This window comes from Macrobrachium rosenbergii, chromosome 59, assembly GCF_040412425.1.
Source record: "Macrobrachium rosenbergii isolate ZJJX-2024 chromosome 59, ASM4041242v1, whole genome shotgun sequence".
In the NCBI taxonomy this organism is placed as follows: domain Eukaryota; kingdom Metazoa; phylum Arthropoda; class Malacostraca; order Decapoda; family Palaemonidae; genus Macrobrachium; species Macrobrachium rosenbergii.
The window spans coordinates 7,044,493-7,063,491 of NC_089799.1; the positions used below are offsets into that span (position 1 = coordinate 7,044,493).

Here is an 18,999-nt window from a genome sequence, read left to right on the forward strand (position 1 = left end):
AAGAAAAATATTGCAGAAAGCTGTAACAGCGATACCAAAAATAATTCTTATGATTAATGACCAGAGATTCAGAAGAGTAATTATTTTACTTGATGATAACCATAAATAAGCTATAAAACTTCGTATCGAGGCTTAAATGATATAACCTACACAGAGCAAAGTGTGAATCACAGGGAAAGTAGGTTATCCTCGACGAATCCGACGAATCGCGCACTTACTCGGATACTGTGAGGTGGAGCTGCGGATGAATCACGGGAAGTAGGAGTTTTGACGGTTATGAATCACTAATACGTTTTTTGGAAACGCACAAAGCTTGCCACGAATCACGGGTAAGAGAGAGAGAAAGAAGAATTGTCTCTAAACGCTCATGAATTGCGATCATAATGTGCATGAGTATTTAGCAGGCTCGTTATAGCCTTAAAATTGAAAGAGGGTAAACGAGATATTTCAAATATTATTTTTAGACATCGTCATGATTCTATTTACTGAAGCTCAACCGACATCGTTCTCAGTGGCATTTATAGTTATATAACTCGTAAAATGGGATTTCTCTTCCTTAAAATGAAGGTTATGGGTGAATATATCTATCAAATATTATTATTATTATTATTATTATTATTATTATTATTATTATTATTATTATTATTATTATTATTCAGAAGATGAACCCTATTCATATGGAACAAGCCCACAGGGGCCATTGCCTTGAAATTCAAGCGAAATTCAAGCTGCCATTAGAAAGAAGTAACAGAAGGTAATGGGAAAAACAGCCTTTAATATTTAAGCCATGGACGTGGCTGCGATGTCTACCTGGGTCCTAATGTTTAGTCCTCCCTGCTTTAAAAGGATAAAATGAATATCCTCGATGTTCACTGCAGGATAATAGTTAGGATGCAGGAATCGCCATGAGGGAGAAATGATCTATGACTCTCTTACCCATCTCTATAAGTGCTTGTGTGGCTTGTGTCCGCATATAGAAAATTGTGGCCTTTAAAATCTCACCTATAAACAGAAAAAAAAGAGATATATTTAGATTTCCATTCTCTCTCGCAGCTTGTAGACTACTTTGACAGGAGCATAAGTACAGTGACAAGGGCATTACCAAGGGCAGTTGGTGACTCAAGCTGATATTCCCCAAAATAGCGAGAAGTGCGTCATGCTGGGAATACGATCCTTTCCCCTTGTAGATTACAGGAAGTGGTAGTCAAAAGTAATAAATCTGAACTAATTAGCATAATTGAAAATAGATTTCAATATAACATTTCAGCAATGGTGATGGGGAGCTGTTTATGCCATATTTTTGGGTACGAATGCCTGGCATATGCACAGGCATAAGAAACTTTTAACATACAGTAGATGGCTGTATGGAATAGGTAGAACAAACGGGAGGGGGTTTCCTAAATGTGCATGTACCAAATGCACCCTAATTCATTTACCTTTAAAAAAAATGACATTAGCATTAAAAGATGATAAAGGCACTGGATGAATAAGATTTCCTAGTGGATAACAGATATGTTAGAGCAGTGTGAATAACCAAAGTAGGTGGATAAACTGACAGAATTCTAATTTTGAAAGAAATATCAGTAACCGACCAAGATTGAGGTGAAGCTGACAATTGAGCTTTTTACAGTGGATACCATTCCATTTAGAAAATAAAAGATGCATAAATATATCTTTTTTTTTTTTTTTTTTTTTTTTTTTTTTAGATTTCAGTTAAAACAAGCCGCCAAGTGAAAATGGGGCGTGGGGCTGGGGGAGACTTTAACGAGACAAAAATTTAAGAAGCCATGGCCAAGTTCTGCTGAGAATGTCCCTGAATGAATAACGGCTATAGGCTAGATGATTACAGGAACACTTTTGTCATTAGTCCCTAACCGCATGACGATATTTTGAGCTGGTGATCCTGTACCCCTGGAGGGTTTACCCTTACCCCCATATAACCCCTCCCCCCATATAACCCCTCCCCCCACACGGCCGCAAGAGCAAAAAAATAATAATAATAATAAAAAAATTTAGAAAAAGGACGACGGAAAAAGTCTGGAAATGTAGTAAGTGACGAACAAAAATTTAAAACCGATCAAGATTCAGGATAAATACTAAGAAACTGATTATGTACTCCGCCATATCGTCCAAGGATTTGGTGTTAGATCCTCCTTGAATCTCTCTGCGTAGGATGCAGGAGTTAAGTCAATTAAATTATATAATGCGTCTTTATTTAATATGTATAAAGAGAGACAGAAATAAACTTTCATTCCAAAGAGCGAATTGTTACTGTGTGAAAATACCTTGACAAAGACTTTCTCATAACTATATTGATTATTGATGACAAATAGACGCTCAATCTGAAGCTAATGGGATATATTGTTGACATAGCAGATGATGTTGAAATTCTATCCATATTTCCCACAGTTCTGAGGAACTTAAAAAAAAAAAACTTTGAATGTATGGATAATACTGGTTGTCTTTTAATATCAATGTTTTCCTTCCTTGCTGTCATGAGGAAACAAAAAGTGTGATAAGAAAAAGTATGCTGAAGGTAACCATATATATATATATATATATATATATATATATATATATATATATGTTTTATTATATATATATATATGTATATATAATATATATATATAATATATATATATATATATATATATATATATATATATATATATATATATATATATATATATATATATATATATATCCTTAGAGTAATCCTTATGAAACCTGTAACCAAGAAATCTTCAAATTTGATCATAAAACAAGCGAAATGGGATTTTTTGGGGATCGATTTCAAGACATAACAATTAACATCTTTTGTATTATGACATTAATCATTCCCGAAGCTCCATTCCTCACAATTCTCATTCCTGGTGATGACGAGAAGGAATTTTCACAATTTTTCGTTTTAACGCCATGATTGTACATCTTTTCAGGAATTCGAGTAATTGCTGAAAAAATTTATATGAAGGCCAAAACGTTGAAATCCAAAAAAAAACAAAAACAAAAAATTATGATTATGCTTTTAAGTAAAAGTTATTTCTCTATTACTGAAAAAATAGGTAGTGTGTGTTCAAGGATTTTTTCATTCCTGTAAGAAAATCTTTAGATATGTTAATCCCCCCCGTTTTAGTAATTTCTCCTGAAACCAGATTCCTGTCCAGTAAGTGTAACAGTATTATCGACCATTATATTCAATTTAAATCTCATAAGAGACTGTTACAGCTGTATTAACCTTGAACAACCTTCATTAACGATTACATTCTACTAAACATGAACCGAATTAAAAGACGCAGGTTGCTGAATCCGCTTGGGAGCACTAGGCTCAGACAAGAGAGCCCTTGATAAGGGAGCGTTCACAGAAATCGCATGTCATTGAGAAACCTGTCTTTTCGATTAAATGCTTTTGTAGTCCACGACTTTTTCATACAAGTGCTAATATGGACACTAAAGTCTGTACGAGTACATTCTCGAACGCTTGTAGTACCTAACTTTCAGATCCTGCAAAGTTAGCGGACAACGTAAAAAGAGAATATGATGATTGAATTCAGAACAATCCTCCTGCCAGTCAAGAAATAGTCCGTAGATGGTAAATGCCATCGCTACACACCATCAAAACCAAAGGGCTATATAAACGTGATTCAGCTCAACAATGAATGTCAAGCATTCACAGTTTTGATAATGTTATTTTTCGAGCCACCTCCGTAGTCGTGTCATTGGACCTGTTACGTAGTTTTTAGATGCTTGTAGAACTACGCGAAATAGTTTTCCCGCCGAGCGCTGGGAGAGCGGGTTAATTAAATCTTGTCAGATGCATTTAGGATCAGTCCTCAGATTCTCTCGTCGAGTTTGTTTTGGTTCTCTTAGCTGACACTACCTTTGATGAGCCAAATGTTATGTTCTCGAAGTCACAGGACTCTCTCGTAAGGAACAATACTGAAGAGCTACGTGAGAAACAATACTAAAGAGCTAACAGGAAAAAATCTAGTCTTCATCTCTACAGCTGCACCTATAGTACTAATGCGGTTAGTTCAGAGAAGTTCTGTTATCATTGGTGTGCCTAAATCATTTCTTTAACTCTTTTTTTTATCTCTTACGCTACACAGAACTGTAATCCCATAGTATTTCGGTGCTATCATAGAGGTTGATACCCTATCATCATTTGGATTCAATACGGTTTTCTGCTAGGAGTAGCTAGCTGGGTTGTGTCAAGTTTACAAAAAGGCCTTGAAAGTTGTCTTTCCGTTAGATAACAAGTCGTCGATACATGCTATCTGGCATTGGCTTCTAGCTGTGCTTAGATTATATATATATATATACACACACCCCTTTGTCTACCGCCAGTTTCAGTTTATAAAAGAAATAGTTACATGTGAGGACAGTGCCTGAAGATGTCTTTCAGAAAACATTAAAAAAGAAGAAAGGGTCACGAAAATGAGGGCAATTAACTTAAAATATATGTGGCTTAAGTCGATCTCCACGCATTCGGAGGAGCTCTCTGAAGCGTGGCAATTCAGCTGTTATGAAGAATCCAGCAATTTGGAAATCGAAGGGAAGAGCGCGAGAGTGATTTATCTCGCCTCCCGTTCGTTTATGCCAGCGGAGGGAGAATGATTTCCTTATCACGAATCATTCTTCGTCTTCTTCTTTCTCTACTTCTCTACATCAGTGACAAAGCAGAGGAATGTTAAGTTTTATGACACTCGTTGTTTGAACATTTTCAAATTCTAGTGAACAGTTCAAGGGATATTTATAAGAGTTTTTTGCCGTGATAACAAGTAGTCGAATAAGCATGGATTAAAATAACGTTATTTGATATTAGAGAAAAAAAAACCATTCAGGATTATACGTCATTGTTGATGAATCTTAGAGATCAAATCATAGTTTTGTGCATTATTGTGCTCGTCCTCGACCCTGGGAAAGAAAAGAAGAGGTTGGGTCTAACTCCTCCTAGAGAAAGCTGGTTGGTTGGTTGTTGGAGGACGAGGTCAATCCACTATGCTAATACCTGCCTCGCGATTAACTAGCCCTCGGCGAGGTAAGACGGGATTAACCTCTTCTTTTCTCATTTAGGGAAGAATTATTAAGACGCATTAGATAAAAAAAAAATAAGTCTCGTTGGCGTGTTTGTAGGAATTTTACCTCCTATGTATTATCATTGTGTTTGTAAATAAAGACTAGTAGTTTCACATGGTCTTTCAAGTTTCCTTCCAATTTAATACATGTATCAACATTTTGTCAACATTACTTTTATATATATATTTATGATTTTTTTTCCGCAGAGTATCATTCTAATGAATGTTAGCAAGCTGGTAAACGAGAGATCTTTCATTTCAGAAAATTAAGGTTTCATTGAGTTGATAAACTTGCTATGGTTTGAATTGAAAAAAAATTAATTACCCAGTCTTCAGTTCAAGCAAATGAATATCAGGTAAAACAACTGAACTTTAATATCGCTGAAATAACTGCAAAATTATTTTTTTTAATAATGTTCCATTTTTTAATAATGATACATTTTTTAATGGCTAAGCAAAGAAAAGTGTATAATGCAAACAGTGTTCTTTTTCTATAATGGTTGACATGTTCCAACTTCTTATTAACAACCAGTAACCTGACATTGCTGGTTGCCTTAGAAAAGCAGAAATACAGTATTTCAGTGTTTCATGTAAAAGGAGAGAGAGAGAGAGAGATCCTGAAGAATCCAACAAAAGGTGAGTACGTAAAATGACTTTATGGAAAACAAAAGGGTCAAATTTAGGCAAAATCTTCAGCCATTTACTTAAAATGAAGAGTAATTAAGAGGCGTTCCGGCTCCAGTTGAGGTCAGTAAGTTCCTTGTATCAGTTGATTCTGAACATCAGCTTCAGTGTCAGAGTGTCTATAATGTTCAAAGGTTATCACTTTTAGGGACCAACTCTGTGGTATTTGGACATAATAGCACCAGCCCCCAAAGGCACATTCGTGGGATAACTCACTCCTGGAAAGATTTAATGTCTAATAACTATTTGAATATTGTCACTACAAGTGGTCGCCAAATAACGCTTTTCAGACACTATGTATACATAGTAGTTCGATAAATATCTTAAAACTGGACTCACTATATTATGGATACTTACCACTTTACCTTTTTAAAATTTTATTTACTTTAGCTAATGTATATCTGCTTATATTCGAGAAATTGTTAAATTACACGCATTAGTTTCGGCTGAATAACTTTTAAAAAAATCATCTTCCTTTTCCCATTTATTCAATGAAATCACCAGAATATCATAATGAACAATAGCTCTACATTCCGAAAGAAGAGTCTTCACCCCAGAGTCCCCTAGACCACTGACTTTGTGACGCCAACGATGCTCCAATTAACCTTATGTTACCACTTTTCCTACTTTCTCCATGACATTAGAGGCCGAGTACTAGGCGTTCCAAGTCAGCTGGAAGGTCAGCAAGCTTTCACATGATACTAATCTTACGGCCATCAATTGGCGGCTCGATTTTTACGAGCAAAAGAGTAGAGTCATCCACCCGCTTAAGCCATCAAAGGATGTCAATAACACAAAAAAAACACTCTTCTTAGATTAGGATGTATCTATTCAGTCCGAAAGAGCAGAACATTAAACTGTGAAACAAGTGGTTTGTCTATAACTACCATGCTAAAAATGAATGGCTAACATATGAGTCGAGAAACACTGTTATACTACTGCTATCTCAGTATTTCGAACTCCGAGGATACGTGATGAAGATCTGCTCCGAGAAAGGTTGCGAGTGCCAGCCGCGGTGAGCTGTGCTCGAAAACAGAAGTGGTGGTCCCTGGTGGTTGGTGATGTACCGGGAAGGGTAGAGGTCCTCCAACGTCGGACGCCGAAGTAAGTAAGTCGTTGGCTGTGAAATGAGATGCGGAAAAAAGTGTCAAATAATAGTTCAAGAGGTTAATATGAAACACTGCCCCCATTCTCTTGCGGTAGGCGTAATCTCACTGATTTATCCAGTTCGTACGACTTTCATTTGCTGTGTTATTTTGCAAATTTCTTGTCAGTGAGAGAGAATTATACTGGCCTATTGCCGGCTGTCAAAAAAGTCGTATAGATCAATTATTCATTTGTGAAATGGAAGGCTGGCTTCCGTACGTATTAACTGTGTCAGCTCGTCGGTAACCTCAACATTAGTATTCAATAGGCTGATGTACTTTGTGTATATTCATGTACTTTAATATAAACTTTTTGCACTCAATATTAGGCCCGTCTTTTGCTATTTTCGGTGGGCGTCAAATGAAATTATAATGGATTTCACACAAGGCCTTCTAATCCGTTTCACACCTTGCCAGGCTTGCTGGCCATCTTAGTAGCAGTTATTGTAGTATATTGAAAAGAACCTTTAATCACTTCAGTTTTGCACGTGAAGTTGTCCACTGGAAAAATCGTGTATATACTCAATAACCTAGACATTGTGACACCAGTTTTGATAGTCACAAATCAATCAGTCGTCCTTACCTGTGGTCGCACCGGGCTGGCGCCTTTGGAGTTAATTTGTCCTTGCAGCTTATGATTGGTTAAGGTTAAGATGTCACGTTCGTCCTCAGGATCACGAGGTCCCGGCCGTGTGTCCGTTTCCCTGCTTACAGAGAGAATGTATTATGAAAGCTTTCACACAAGCAAGGGAGGAGAAATATTTCCACCTAGGCCTAACTGCTTGAAATGGTTTTAAACTAATCGATTGTCAACACAAATATGAGGGGAATATTTGTTCTGAAATTATGGAATTAGTGGATACATTATCAGAGAGAATGAATTATGAAAGCTGCCACACAAACAAGCAAGAAGAAGTATTGCCACCTAGGCCTAACTGCTTGAATTGATTTTAAAGTAATCGATTATAAACACAAATATGAGGTGGTTACTTTCTCTGAAATTCTGAAATTAGTGGATACATTATCGAGAGAATGTATTATGAAAGCTTCCACACAAACAAGCGATAAATATTTCCACCTAGGCCTAACTGCTTGAACTGATTTTAAAGTAATCGATTGTCAACACAAATATGGGGTTATTATAAGCTCTGAAATTCTGAAATTAGTGGACACATTTACCTCACGACGAAAAGGTAGCCATCGGGAGCTTCTATTCCAAGTGTATCGTGAATGTTGTGTTTGAGGCGTTGGTTCGCGAAGGCCCACTCCGGTATCACCCCGCCCTGGGCGGGAAGGACTCCTTCTCGGTAAATCTGCCGTTTCTTTATCTACAAAGATTTCCCATTAACATCTATTTTAGTGTTGGTGATTAGTCATAAAAAAGTATATCATTGTTAGATGTTGGAGCCATGAAAATATCGATGAGTTATTCATGCAAGTACGTATAAAATGCATGCATTCACTTAAAGAATATGACGTCAAAAGTATGACATCTAAAAGGTATGCAGTCCTGGGTCGAAGTGAGTGAGTATTTTGAAGATTTGTTCAGTGGGGAGAATATTCAAGAGACAGAGCTGAGGAAGAAGCTAGTACTAAGTTTCAGAATACTTGAAGAACTGACTGCTGAGACTATATATATATATATATATATATATATATATATATATATATATATATATATATATATATATATATGTATGTATTTATATATATATGTATGTATATATAATACGCATTTGTCAATCTACGTCTATATGAAGAGTGGGCAAGTTTTCAAAGAAAATTAAGTTTTACAATAAAGAAAGCCCCTTTTAAGCAAAAGCAAAGAGAAAAAAAGGATCGTTGGACAGAATTTGTCAAGATTAACACCTACCTCAGGTGACCTTGCTTCCGGAAAAGCCCCGACGTCGCAAATGACGAGAAACAAAAGGGACAACTTCCATTTTCTCGACTTCCAATAGTCCTTGGCCATGCCGAGACTCAGAAGTTGGTTTTGACTGCAAAAAAAAAATTAAATTATATAAATTAAAAAAGGGGGAAAATGAGATGGCGTTAATTCAGTTCATTTTTTTGGGGGGGCAAATAAAAAACATAAATTTATTGTTTTTTTTTTTTTTGCAAATTAAAAATATATATATTTTATTTTTTTAGAAATAAAAATATCAATTTATTGTTATATATTTTTACGTGAACGTATTGTTACATCTGGTCCTTGTGTTTCAGCTATATTTGCTTTTTTGTAATTGTTCGAATTCTAGTAAAAATGTGTGAGTTATTTTCTAGATATCATGATAGTGATTATTATTATCATTCCTTACTGTTCATATTCTAGTAAAAATGTGAGTTGTTTTTCAGACGCCATCACAAACCTAAGGATTATTACCATCATTGTGATCGCTTTTGTCAAAATTCTATCATTAGATGAAATGAATTCATTGTTAGACTATGTGATTCTTGAACAACTTGTTATTCACCTGCAAATAATTCTTGGCTTGGGGGTAGTTAGTCAACAAATAAATAATTAAATTCGGTTTTCCTCGTTTTCTCCATAAATTTTCAGTTTTTAGTCTTCTGTAAAAGAAAACTATTGTGCCGGCTTTGTCTGTCCGTCCGCACTTTTTCTGTCCACCCCCAGATCTTAAAAGCTACTGAGGCTAGAGGGCTTAAAATTGCTGTGTTGATTATCCACCCTCCAATCATCAAACATACCAAATTGTAGCCTTCTAGCGTCAATAGTTTTAATTCTATTTAAGGTTAAAGTTAGCCATAATCGTGCGTCTGGCAACGCTATAGATAAGCCACCACCAACCCGTAGTTAAAGTTTCATGGGCCGCAGCATATACAGCGTTATACCGAGACCACCGAAAGATAGATCTATTTTCGGTGACCTTGATTATACGATGTACAGAAAACTCGATTGCGCCGAAGTTTCTTCGGCGCAATTTTTACTTGTTTAAATTTTTTTCCCTTCTTTAGTTCCATAATCTCTCCGTTGAACCAAAATGGTCTTCCTTGACTGTTATATATTTTTCCACCAAAGGGCGCATATTATCATACTCACTTTTAGTTACCCGATTTTCAACATCATACACATGCCTCTTGTTCTCGGTAGGAGGCAGTGTCGTCAGTGCGCCTCATGCGATGCACTGTAGGCATTACTAAAGGTTCTTTGCTGCAACCCTTTCATTTATTATACTGTACCTCCGTGTGCATTCTGTTTCTTCCATTTTACTTTCCATCCTCTCCTAACAACTGAGTCATAGTGCAACTGAGAAGTTTTACTCCTGTCACACCTTTCAAACCTCCTTTACTCTCAATTTCCCTTTCAGCTGAATGACTTCATAGGTCCCAGTGCTTGGCCTCTGGCCTATATTCTATATTCTATTCTATTCTGTGCCTCTTGCTTGATTTCGTTTACGCTATTTTATTTAGCAATTTCCTTTATTTTATCTTATTAAATTCATCTATTTTGAATTATCTGTGCACTTTACGGATTTTCTTATGATTTTACGATTTTATTTTATTGATTTAATTCAGTTCATCAATTTTGTTTTATTCATCCAAACTGATATGAGAAAGACTAAGGAACCTTTTTTCTCAAACTGACCCCCCAAAACACAATTGTTCCATTACTATTACTTTTAGTCAGTATGTTCTGTTAGCTTTTGTAGATTACCGCTGAGTAATGCGTTTCTGCAAGATGCATGACTTGTCTAAAGAAGATTAAATGTAAAACACTGATGAATCTCCCCGGGCAATCTTCACCTGGATTCTGGATGACTAATCCCTTTAGTTTACAAAGAAATGTTTTTTTTTAAATCATGATTTTTGAAGCGCATCTCGATCATGCAGATTCTGCTTTTTTTTTTTAATTTGAGTTGATTTGTGAGATATAGGGCAATAGAAAGAATAACTGGGCCAGAGAGAGAGAGAGAGAGAGAGAGAGAGAGAGAGAGAGAGAGAGAGAGAGAGAGAGAGAGAGAGAGAGTTGCTTTTACAATCAACTCTTTGATCTCCGTTTGTGGCTGCCTGCTCGATTTCATTTTGTAACGGCAGTTGAATTTGCGCTGAAAAGTTGTGTGACTCTTATTACTTTTATTTTTGAAAATAGTAGGAAAATATTTAGACGCTTCATTAAAACAATTCATATTCAATGTTTCACATCTGGCAAGTTTTCCACGGCGAATTACTACTATAGTTTTTATATGCTATATGTTATAGTAAATAAAATTTTTCACTAAATTAAGCATGCATCTTCTGTGCAACGTCTATAATTTATTAGTATTTAGGCGGTAAAACCCGTCCCCGCACATAAGTTGCAAGTGCGGTAAAGGCTAGCAACTTCCTAGATAAGTGCCGGAGTTGTTTAATGGACCGCTTTTCTCTTTGTGAAGGTGATAATATTACTGTTATTCGCATTATTGTTATTGTTAGCAGTAATTGTGGAGCATGAATCGTAATATGCAAGAAAATTTATGGAATAAATTAAAAGCCATTTATCTTTATTAAAACGTCAATAAAAAAAAAGAGCTAAGAAAACTCATAGGATATACTAGAAGGCACGAATCTTTATTCAAACGTAATTAAAATAATAAGCTAAGAAAATTCATCGAATAAACTAAAAGGTGTTAATATTTATTCAAACGTAAATAAAAGAATGAGCTAAGAAAATTCATAGAATAAACTAAAAGGTATTAATCTTTATTCAAATGTAAATAAACGAGTGAACTAAGAAAATTTCTTAGGAATACTAAATAAAAGAATGAGCTAAGAAAATTCATAGAATAAACTTTATTCAAACGTAAATAAAAGAATGAGCTAAGAAAATTCATAGAATAAACTAAAAGGCATTAATCTTTATTCAAATGTAAATAAAAGAGTGAACTAAGAAAATTTCTTAGGAATACTAGAAGGCGTGAATCTTTATTCAAACGTAAATAAAAGAATGAGCTAAGGAAATTCATAGAATAAACTAAAAGGCATGAATCTTTATTCAAACTTAAATGAAAAAAGAGCTAAAAAAATTCATAGAATAAACTAAAAGTCACGAATCTTTATTCAAACGTAAAAAAAAAGCTAAGAAAATTCGTACGATACACTAGAAGGCATGAATCTTTATTCAAACATAAATAAAAGAATGAGCTAAGAAAATTCATAGAATAAACTAAAAGGCCTTCATTTGAATTAAAACATACAAGAAAGAGCTACGAAAAGACAATGGTAAGAAGACTGAACACTCAGAGAATTAATCAGTGGAAATCAAACGGTGCTGCTGTCAGGAATCCATTCGAATCGCTTGCCGTCTCGACAGAATGGATAGATGGCTTTAGCGCCGTCAGTGCACCCTATGCGGTGCGCTGCAGGTATTACTGCGGCCCCTAGCTGCAACCCCTTTCGTTCCTTTTACTGTACCTCTTTTCATATTCTCTTTCTTCCATCTTACTTTTCCACCCTCGCCTAACAATTGGTTCACTGCGAGGTTTCCCTCCTGTTACACCTTTAGACCTTTTACTGTCAGTTTCCGTTCCAGCACTGAATGTCCTCATAGGTCCCAGTGCTTGTGGCCTTTGCCCGAAATTCTATACTCAGTTCAGGTCAGTTCAATAGATAGCTCTGGGATATCATCAAGATCTCTGTCAGGTAGTTAGTTTTGTCATGACCAACTTTTAAATAGGAGATACCTGATCTCATTGCGATTTCACGATGACTAGTCACAAAATTAGACCTCTCACTGCGATGCGATTCGATCTTCCCTTAGTGAATTTAACGCCTCGCCCCATAACAGTTTTATGTGCAGAGATAAATCATCTTATCTTTCACCTTTTTTGTTTTTTTATATGCAGAGATAAATCATCTTATCTTTCACCTTTTGTTATTTTTTTTATATGCAGAGGTACATTGTCTTATCTTTCACCTTTTTTATTTATTTTTTTTACGCTTAATCTTTTTTTAGGCATAGATATTTACTGATCGTTAGTGCCATGGATCCGATGAACGAAAAGATTCAGAGCATTATTAGATTTAATTCGGTCACTTTTTTTTTTTTTTTTTTTGGTCGTTACACAATTATCAGCATGACATGCTTACTTCTGGAGCTGGCCCAGATCTCTCTCTCTCTCTCTCTCTCTCTCTCTCTCTCTCTCTCTCTCTCTCTCTCTCTCTCTCTGCTCTCTCCTCAGAACTGCTCAACCGGTTCCTATTGTCCAAAAAAACAAAAAAATATTCAGACAACCAGCTTATGGCAAGAAGCTTGAAGAAATGTAGCCAAATGCAACATAAATACATCATAAACAAATGTATTCAGCATAGCAGATTCATTCATTGAAACAAAATAAAACTACATAATCAGAAACGCCTGAACGAATATCTGGGCCAGTGAAAGAGTGAAATTTAACAAAAAGAAAAATAATAAAAATAAAAAAAAAATAAAAATCTGGACCTCAGCCCTTCTGGACTTCATGGGAGGAGTCTGGTATTGGTGACTTCTTGGAATCTAAGTCATTTAGAGATTGGGTAATTGAGGGAAGTCCATTTATTTTGCCAGTGAATAAAATAAACTAATGTACTTAAATACTGTTTATAAAAGCCTTGGGAAGTGCATTTATAAAAACAGTAAGCACAACTTACTGTATATTGAAATTTAAATTTTTACAAATATTCGTTTAAATATTGTTCAAATATTCATCAAATATATAATTTCAGTGATAATGTATTTAAATACTGTATACAACAGCTTTAGGAAATTATTTATAAAAACAGTAAACACAACTTATAAGCAAACTTAAAATGTTTTAAAATATAAACTCCCACTCCTGGCTTCCAACAGACATGTCTGTTGCCCTTCTGTAACCACAACATTCTCCTTCCCTGGGCCAGGTGATCAAAACGTTCTCATCCTATTCTCATCCTGCCCTCCCTGACTGTGTTAACCTTATGAATGTCCGTAAAAAAAAAAGAAGAAGAAGAACAAAAAGAAGAAACAGGCAACCAGCGGCTGCGCAGTTGCCCAACCAGTTCAGTTTATGGAAGCACACGGGAAAAAATTTCCTGTTTAGCGAAAGGAAATAAGTCGGTAAATGCCATGTTTTTGTTACGTCGATGAGCAAACTCTGCGAGAGAGAGAGAGAGAGAGAGAGAGAGAGAGAGAGAGAGAGAGAGAGAGAGAGAGAGAGAGAGAGAGAGAGAGCGAGTGAAGAGATAGATGGGGTCGGCAGCGAGATGAGGGGTTTAGAGAAAAAGAGAGAGAGAGAGAGAGAGAGAGAGAGAGAGAGAGAGAGAGAGAGAGAGAGAGAGAGAGAGAGAGAAGGAATGGTGTGAGGAAAAACTGATAGCGTCCAAGTTTCTTTCGTTTATTGCCACATGTTGCTCATTCTCAACATTCTTATACAGTCTGATAAATCGATAGGACTAGCAAAAGAGAAAGAGAGAGAGAGAGAGAGAGAGAGTGAGAAATTATAAATGGACATATAATTACAGCTTAGCACAGACTATAATAATGTCAAAAAGAAATATGTCTCTGTGTGTTTGAGAGAGAGACAGAGAGAGTTTTATATAGCGAAAATCAACTAATTAATTTCAGCAAATAAGTGACACACTCAGTAGCCCGAGTAATAGTCTCAAGCCAAAAAAATATATATAAATAAAAAAATTAATATTTAAAGATCCTGCTATTAACTTCACGGTCACCCAAAGGACCTTGCCTCAGAGTTTTCTTTAACAAAATTAGCCATTTCATTCTTTCTTGTTTCATTTAATCGCGACATAAACAATATCCTTGGGTAATTATCGTTATTTATTTGAAAGAGAACAAAGTGTAATTCATGGTCACTGAGGCATTACTGTCGGCGATGTAATAATGAGTAAAATTCTCTCTCTCTCTTCTCTCTCTCTCTCTCTCTCTCTCTCTCTCTCTCTCTCTTCTTTTGTTTTTCTTAACTCGTGGTTATGCAGAGTCATCATGACAGGTGGTTTTGTACTCATGAACTCTTGACTCATTCGCACTCATTCTCGTAGGCTGTCATTTCCATTGTTTCTTTTTGTTTACTTATTTCATTTCTTCATTGTCTTTCGCCGTTTCTACCATTTACTTTAACTGTTTATTCCGCGAGGGGAGACACACACAGACAGACAGACAGACGGAGTAAACTACCTGGCATTATCTGGGTTGTCATTCCCATTGTTTCTTTTTGTTTATGTACTTATGTTGTTTCTCTATTGTCTTTCGCTTTTTTTACCATTTACTTTTATTTTCTATTTCACGAGAAGATCGACTGAACGTATGAACTACCTCCTCTATTGTCTCTTGCTGTTATTACCATTTACTTTTATTTTCTATTTCACGAGAAGATCGACTGGACGAGTAAAACTACGTTCCCTTATCAAGCCAAGTCATAACAGACCCGCTAATCTTATATCAAGCTTAGTCATGGGAGGTACGGAGGAAAAGGTTAAGTCAGCTCCGCCCCTCAGAAGACGAAAGGTTATAGGTTTCGAAGGAAAGCAGAAATAATGGAGGGGAAAATGTGAATTTTAAAATATCTGGATTATTTGCAACCATTTTCCCTCCATTTTCTTTTGTCGGTATGCGAATATATATACTCATGAATTTCAATTTCCGAATCATTGTTTTTGCCTTCATTGTTCCCCCCACCCCCACCCCACCCTCCAACGCCAAAAAAGAGATGTAACCTTTTAGCCACACCTGTCGATAATAGGTGAGTCTTTCTTACTTTTGGCTTCTTAAAATGTATATATGTATAGATATTTATATACAGATACATACATATATATATATTATATATATGTATATATATACATATATATCTATAATATACAATATAATATATATATATATATATATATATATATATATATATATATATATATATATATATATATATAACCCTACATATCTACGCACATGTTTAATAAACGTCAGGGTCTTGACAAGTGTCAATGAACGTGAGTTTACCTAACGGCGCAAAAAAATAAAAAGATTGTACACACACCCACATAATAGTGTTATTCATACTGAACAAGAAACGTGACGTCTCGACTGCATGTGGATTAAATTCCGCTCCCCGACACTCGTACAGGATTTCATTGTATTCATTTTACTTCGGTATTTCAATTCCTGACACACATTATTCATTTCCAGAGACCCAAATTCGTGACTTTTTAACCAATTGTCAGCATTTGATTTTTTTTTTAAATAAAACATTTCTCTTTTTGGGAACAATGATGCCATTGTGCGACTGTATTCTAATTTCATTTTAGTTTTCTGTAAAATAAAAAACTATTGAGATGGCTTTGTCTGTCCGTCCGCACTTTTTTCTGTCTGCACTTTTTCTGTCCGCACTCAGAACTTAAAAACTACTAAGGCTAGAGGGCTGCAAATTGGTATGTTGATCATCCACACTCCAATCATCAAGCATACCAAACTGCAGCCCCCTAGCCTCAGTAGTTATTATTTCATTTAAAGTTAAAACTAGCCATAATCATGCGTCTGGTACCGCTATACTAAGTGCCAACGACACATGCCACCACCGGGCCGTGGCTGAAAGTTTCATGGGCCAGGGCTGAGAGTTTCATGGGCCGTGGCTGAGAGTGTCATACAGCATTATACGCTGCACAGGAAACTCGATTACGCGGCGCATTTTTTACTTGTTTGATTTTGACTTGGGTAAAACGAACTGTCAAAATCATCATCCTTCGGGTATGCCAATCGTCGCATCACATCTTTCCGCGTCGCAGCGTTAAGACGAAAGGTAGGCGCTGCTGGGGAAACGACAATCATTTTCATTTTTATGGTGTCACAGAGCTAAAGATCGCGAACTCCCGGGTAAAAAAAAAAAGAAGACAAATAAATGCAAATTGCTTTGGCCCAGTCTTTTCCTTCCTCCGCTGCGTGGTTGTGCCTCCTTTTCACTTTTCACTTTCCCCTCGCTTACGCAACGCTTCGCCGAATGATTCAGTTTGCTTCACCTGGAGAAGGATGAAGGCATTTTCGTTTTCGAAGCATGTAATTTTCCTACGTTATTCATTTACCGGGTTTCCTAAATCTTCTCTTTTCTTGGAAAATTTCGAGACTGTGAAACTCTTCATATCTCTTTTTTCATGAGGATTCCTGATTGTATTTTCTATTTTATTTCTATTTTATTTTATTTCTATCTTTCCGCTGTGCCAAGCGATTGTCTGTGTGCATGGTATTACACGCCTCTGTGTTAGAGTTCCAAAAAGTGCATTCAAGCAAACTTTCCTTATACTTTTATCTTTACTTTCTCCAAGTTTATTGACTATTTCAGTTGTTATTGTATAGATTATATATATATATATATATATATATATATATATATATATATATATATATATATATATATATATATATATATACACATACACACACACACACACACACACATATATATATATATATATATATATATATATATATATATATATATATATATATATATATATATATATATATATACATATACATACATACATACATACCTTACTTCTTCGTTAATTTATCTTTTCACTTTATTCTGTGGATGTTTACTATGCCAGTTCATGATATTTAATCTCGTTCCATTAGAAATATTGTCTCTCATGAATAATAATAATTATGACCTCATTGTTAACTTTCGTGCTGGATAATTCCTCCTTGTTAACGAACAATGTCACAATCTCGGACAGCACTTGATTAGTATCTATGAAAGTATTCAAGTTTCACAACGAATTCCCTACTCGCTCATTCACCGTAAAGTATTCCAAACTTGCCAAAAGACTGAATGTATTGGATAACTCACCGTCGTTACACGAACTCTCCACAAAGGTAAAATATCTCACTGATGAAGGAGTATGTCAAGAGTACGTAAACCAAAGTGCACAGATTCACAGATTCACAAGTCAAAAGCACCAGCGGAAGAAGAAGAGCAGCAGCAGCAGCAGTAGTCAGTACTGACTGAAGCCTGAGCCGCCCAGATACCTTGTGTCGACGCCTTCTGTCGGCGGGCTTTTGGTTGGTTGGTACAACAAGACATTCTGAGGAAAATCAGAGGCTGAAAAAAAAGTAAACGAAAAACGAACCGAAATTGGATGGCTGACAACTATGCGCCTTTTGCTCTGGTGGTTTTGGTGTGGTTTTTCCTCTATTACGTCTTGGCATTGTAATGAAAATGATGTGGCAACTTTTAGGCTAAATAATAAAGGTTCTCCGTTTCAAAAACTGGCCTTTACGCCTGGATCGAAACCGAAAGTGTCTTTTTTTTTCTTTCTTTTTTCCCCTGGGTGTTTTTTCCTCTTTTTTTTGGCTGTAACGCACCTGCTCTTGTGCGCATGTGTCTGTAGATCATAAAGGTAAATGTTACCAGAGATCTTGCGGTCTCGGAAATAATAATAAAAAAAAAGTCTTTAAATCATTACCGACTAATCTCTCCCGCCAAGCGTCAGAAGGTTAGTTGTCCGAGCTAGACATTTTTATCGAGGAAATTGACTTAGTTGCTCTTGAGAGCGAGAGCGATATCAAGCCCCGGGAGTCACTCGGCGGGAAAATAACCCTTTCGGCGGCTAAACAAAAGGGCGAGATTTACCGAGTCACGCTTTGGGAGGGAAGGGTCTCCTTACAGGTAAACTTGAGAGGCGACCCCTCTGACATCGTTTTCTTCTTACGGGAGACGAGGTGGTGGTGTAGTAGGGCGTGTCTCCGCTGCTTTCATATGAAAGTCTTAGATTGGGGATTGGTCCTCTATCCGCGACGATTACGTTTGTCAGTGTCTATGCAACAAGATAACTGTTTTGTGTTCGAGGGTATAATAAAGATTGTTGTCGTTGAGAGAGAGAGAGAGATGATTTGGTTTGCTAGTTTGTGTCTTTGAAAAGGCAACAACCGGAGATAACTGTTTTGTAATCGACAGTATAATAATGATTGTTTCTGTTGCTGTTGAGAGACGAGGAGAAAGAGGAGAGGTGACATTCTTCTACTGCGATTTTATTTTCCAGTTCGTACAACAACAAAAAAAAAGTGATGATAAGGAACAGATCTTGATTAAAAAAACTGCAGCAAGTCATTCAAATGTCAGTTTACTCTC

The 18,999-nt window shown here is 36.0% G+C and overlaps 2 protein-coding genes across 2 annotated transcripts in view; one reads left to right on the forward strand and one right to left on the reverse strand.

The window, feature by feature from the left end:
• Positions 1–6,567: 6,567 nt before the first annotated feature.
• LOC136837475 (uncharacterized) lies at positions 6,568–17,930 on the reverse strand. The gene is made up of 5 exons (XM_067102266.1): positions 17,719–17,930; positions 8,778–8,901; positions 8,084–8,232; positions 7,488–7,608; positions 6,568–6,879 (listed from the first exon to the last, which is right to left on the reverse strand). Exons 2-5 carry the CDS (start codon positions 8,874–8,876, stop codon positions 6,706–6,708), a joined length of 543 nt encoding a protein of 180 aa, XP_066958367.1. The 5' UTR covers positions 8,877–8,901; positions 17,719–17,930; the 3' UTR covers positions 6,568–6,705.
• Positions 6,756–18,999, forward strand: part of Cog2 (conserved oligomeric Golgi complex subunit 2) — a 46,571-nt gene continuing 34,327 nt past the window's right edge. The window contains exon 1 of the mRNA XM_067102264.1: positions 6,756–6,863. The gene's annotated coding sequence lies outside the window, so the exon portion shown is untranslated. The remainder of the gene's footprint in view (positions 6,864–18,999) is intronic.

What these genes read in the sequence shown, in the direction of transcription:
- LOC136837475 (XM_067102266.1), bottom strand. Translation starts at nt 8,876, where the DNA reads ATGGCCAAGGACTATTGGAAGTCGAGAAAATGGAAGTTGTCCCTTTTG. An exon ending in CGGAAGCAAGGTCACCTGAG is followed by an intron (nt 8,233 to 8,777) that starts GTAGGTGTTAAT and finishes AAATCTTTGTAG; the next exon opens with ATAAAGAAACGGCAGATTTA. An exon ending in CCAGCCCGGTGCGACCACAG is followed by an intron (nt 6,880 to 7,487) that starts GTAAGGACGACT and finishes CTCATTTCACAG; the next exon opens with CCAACGACTTACTTACTTCG.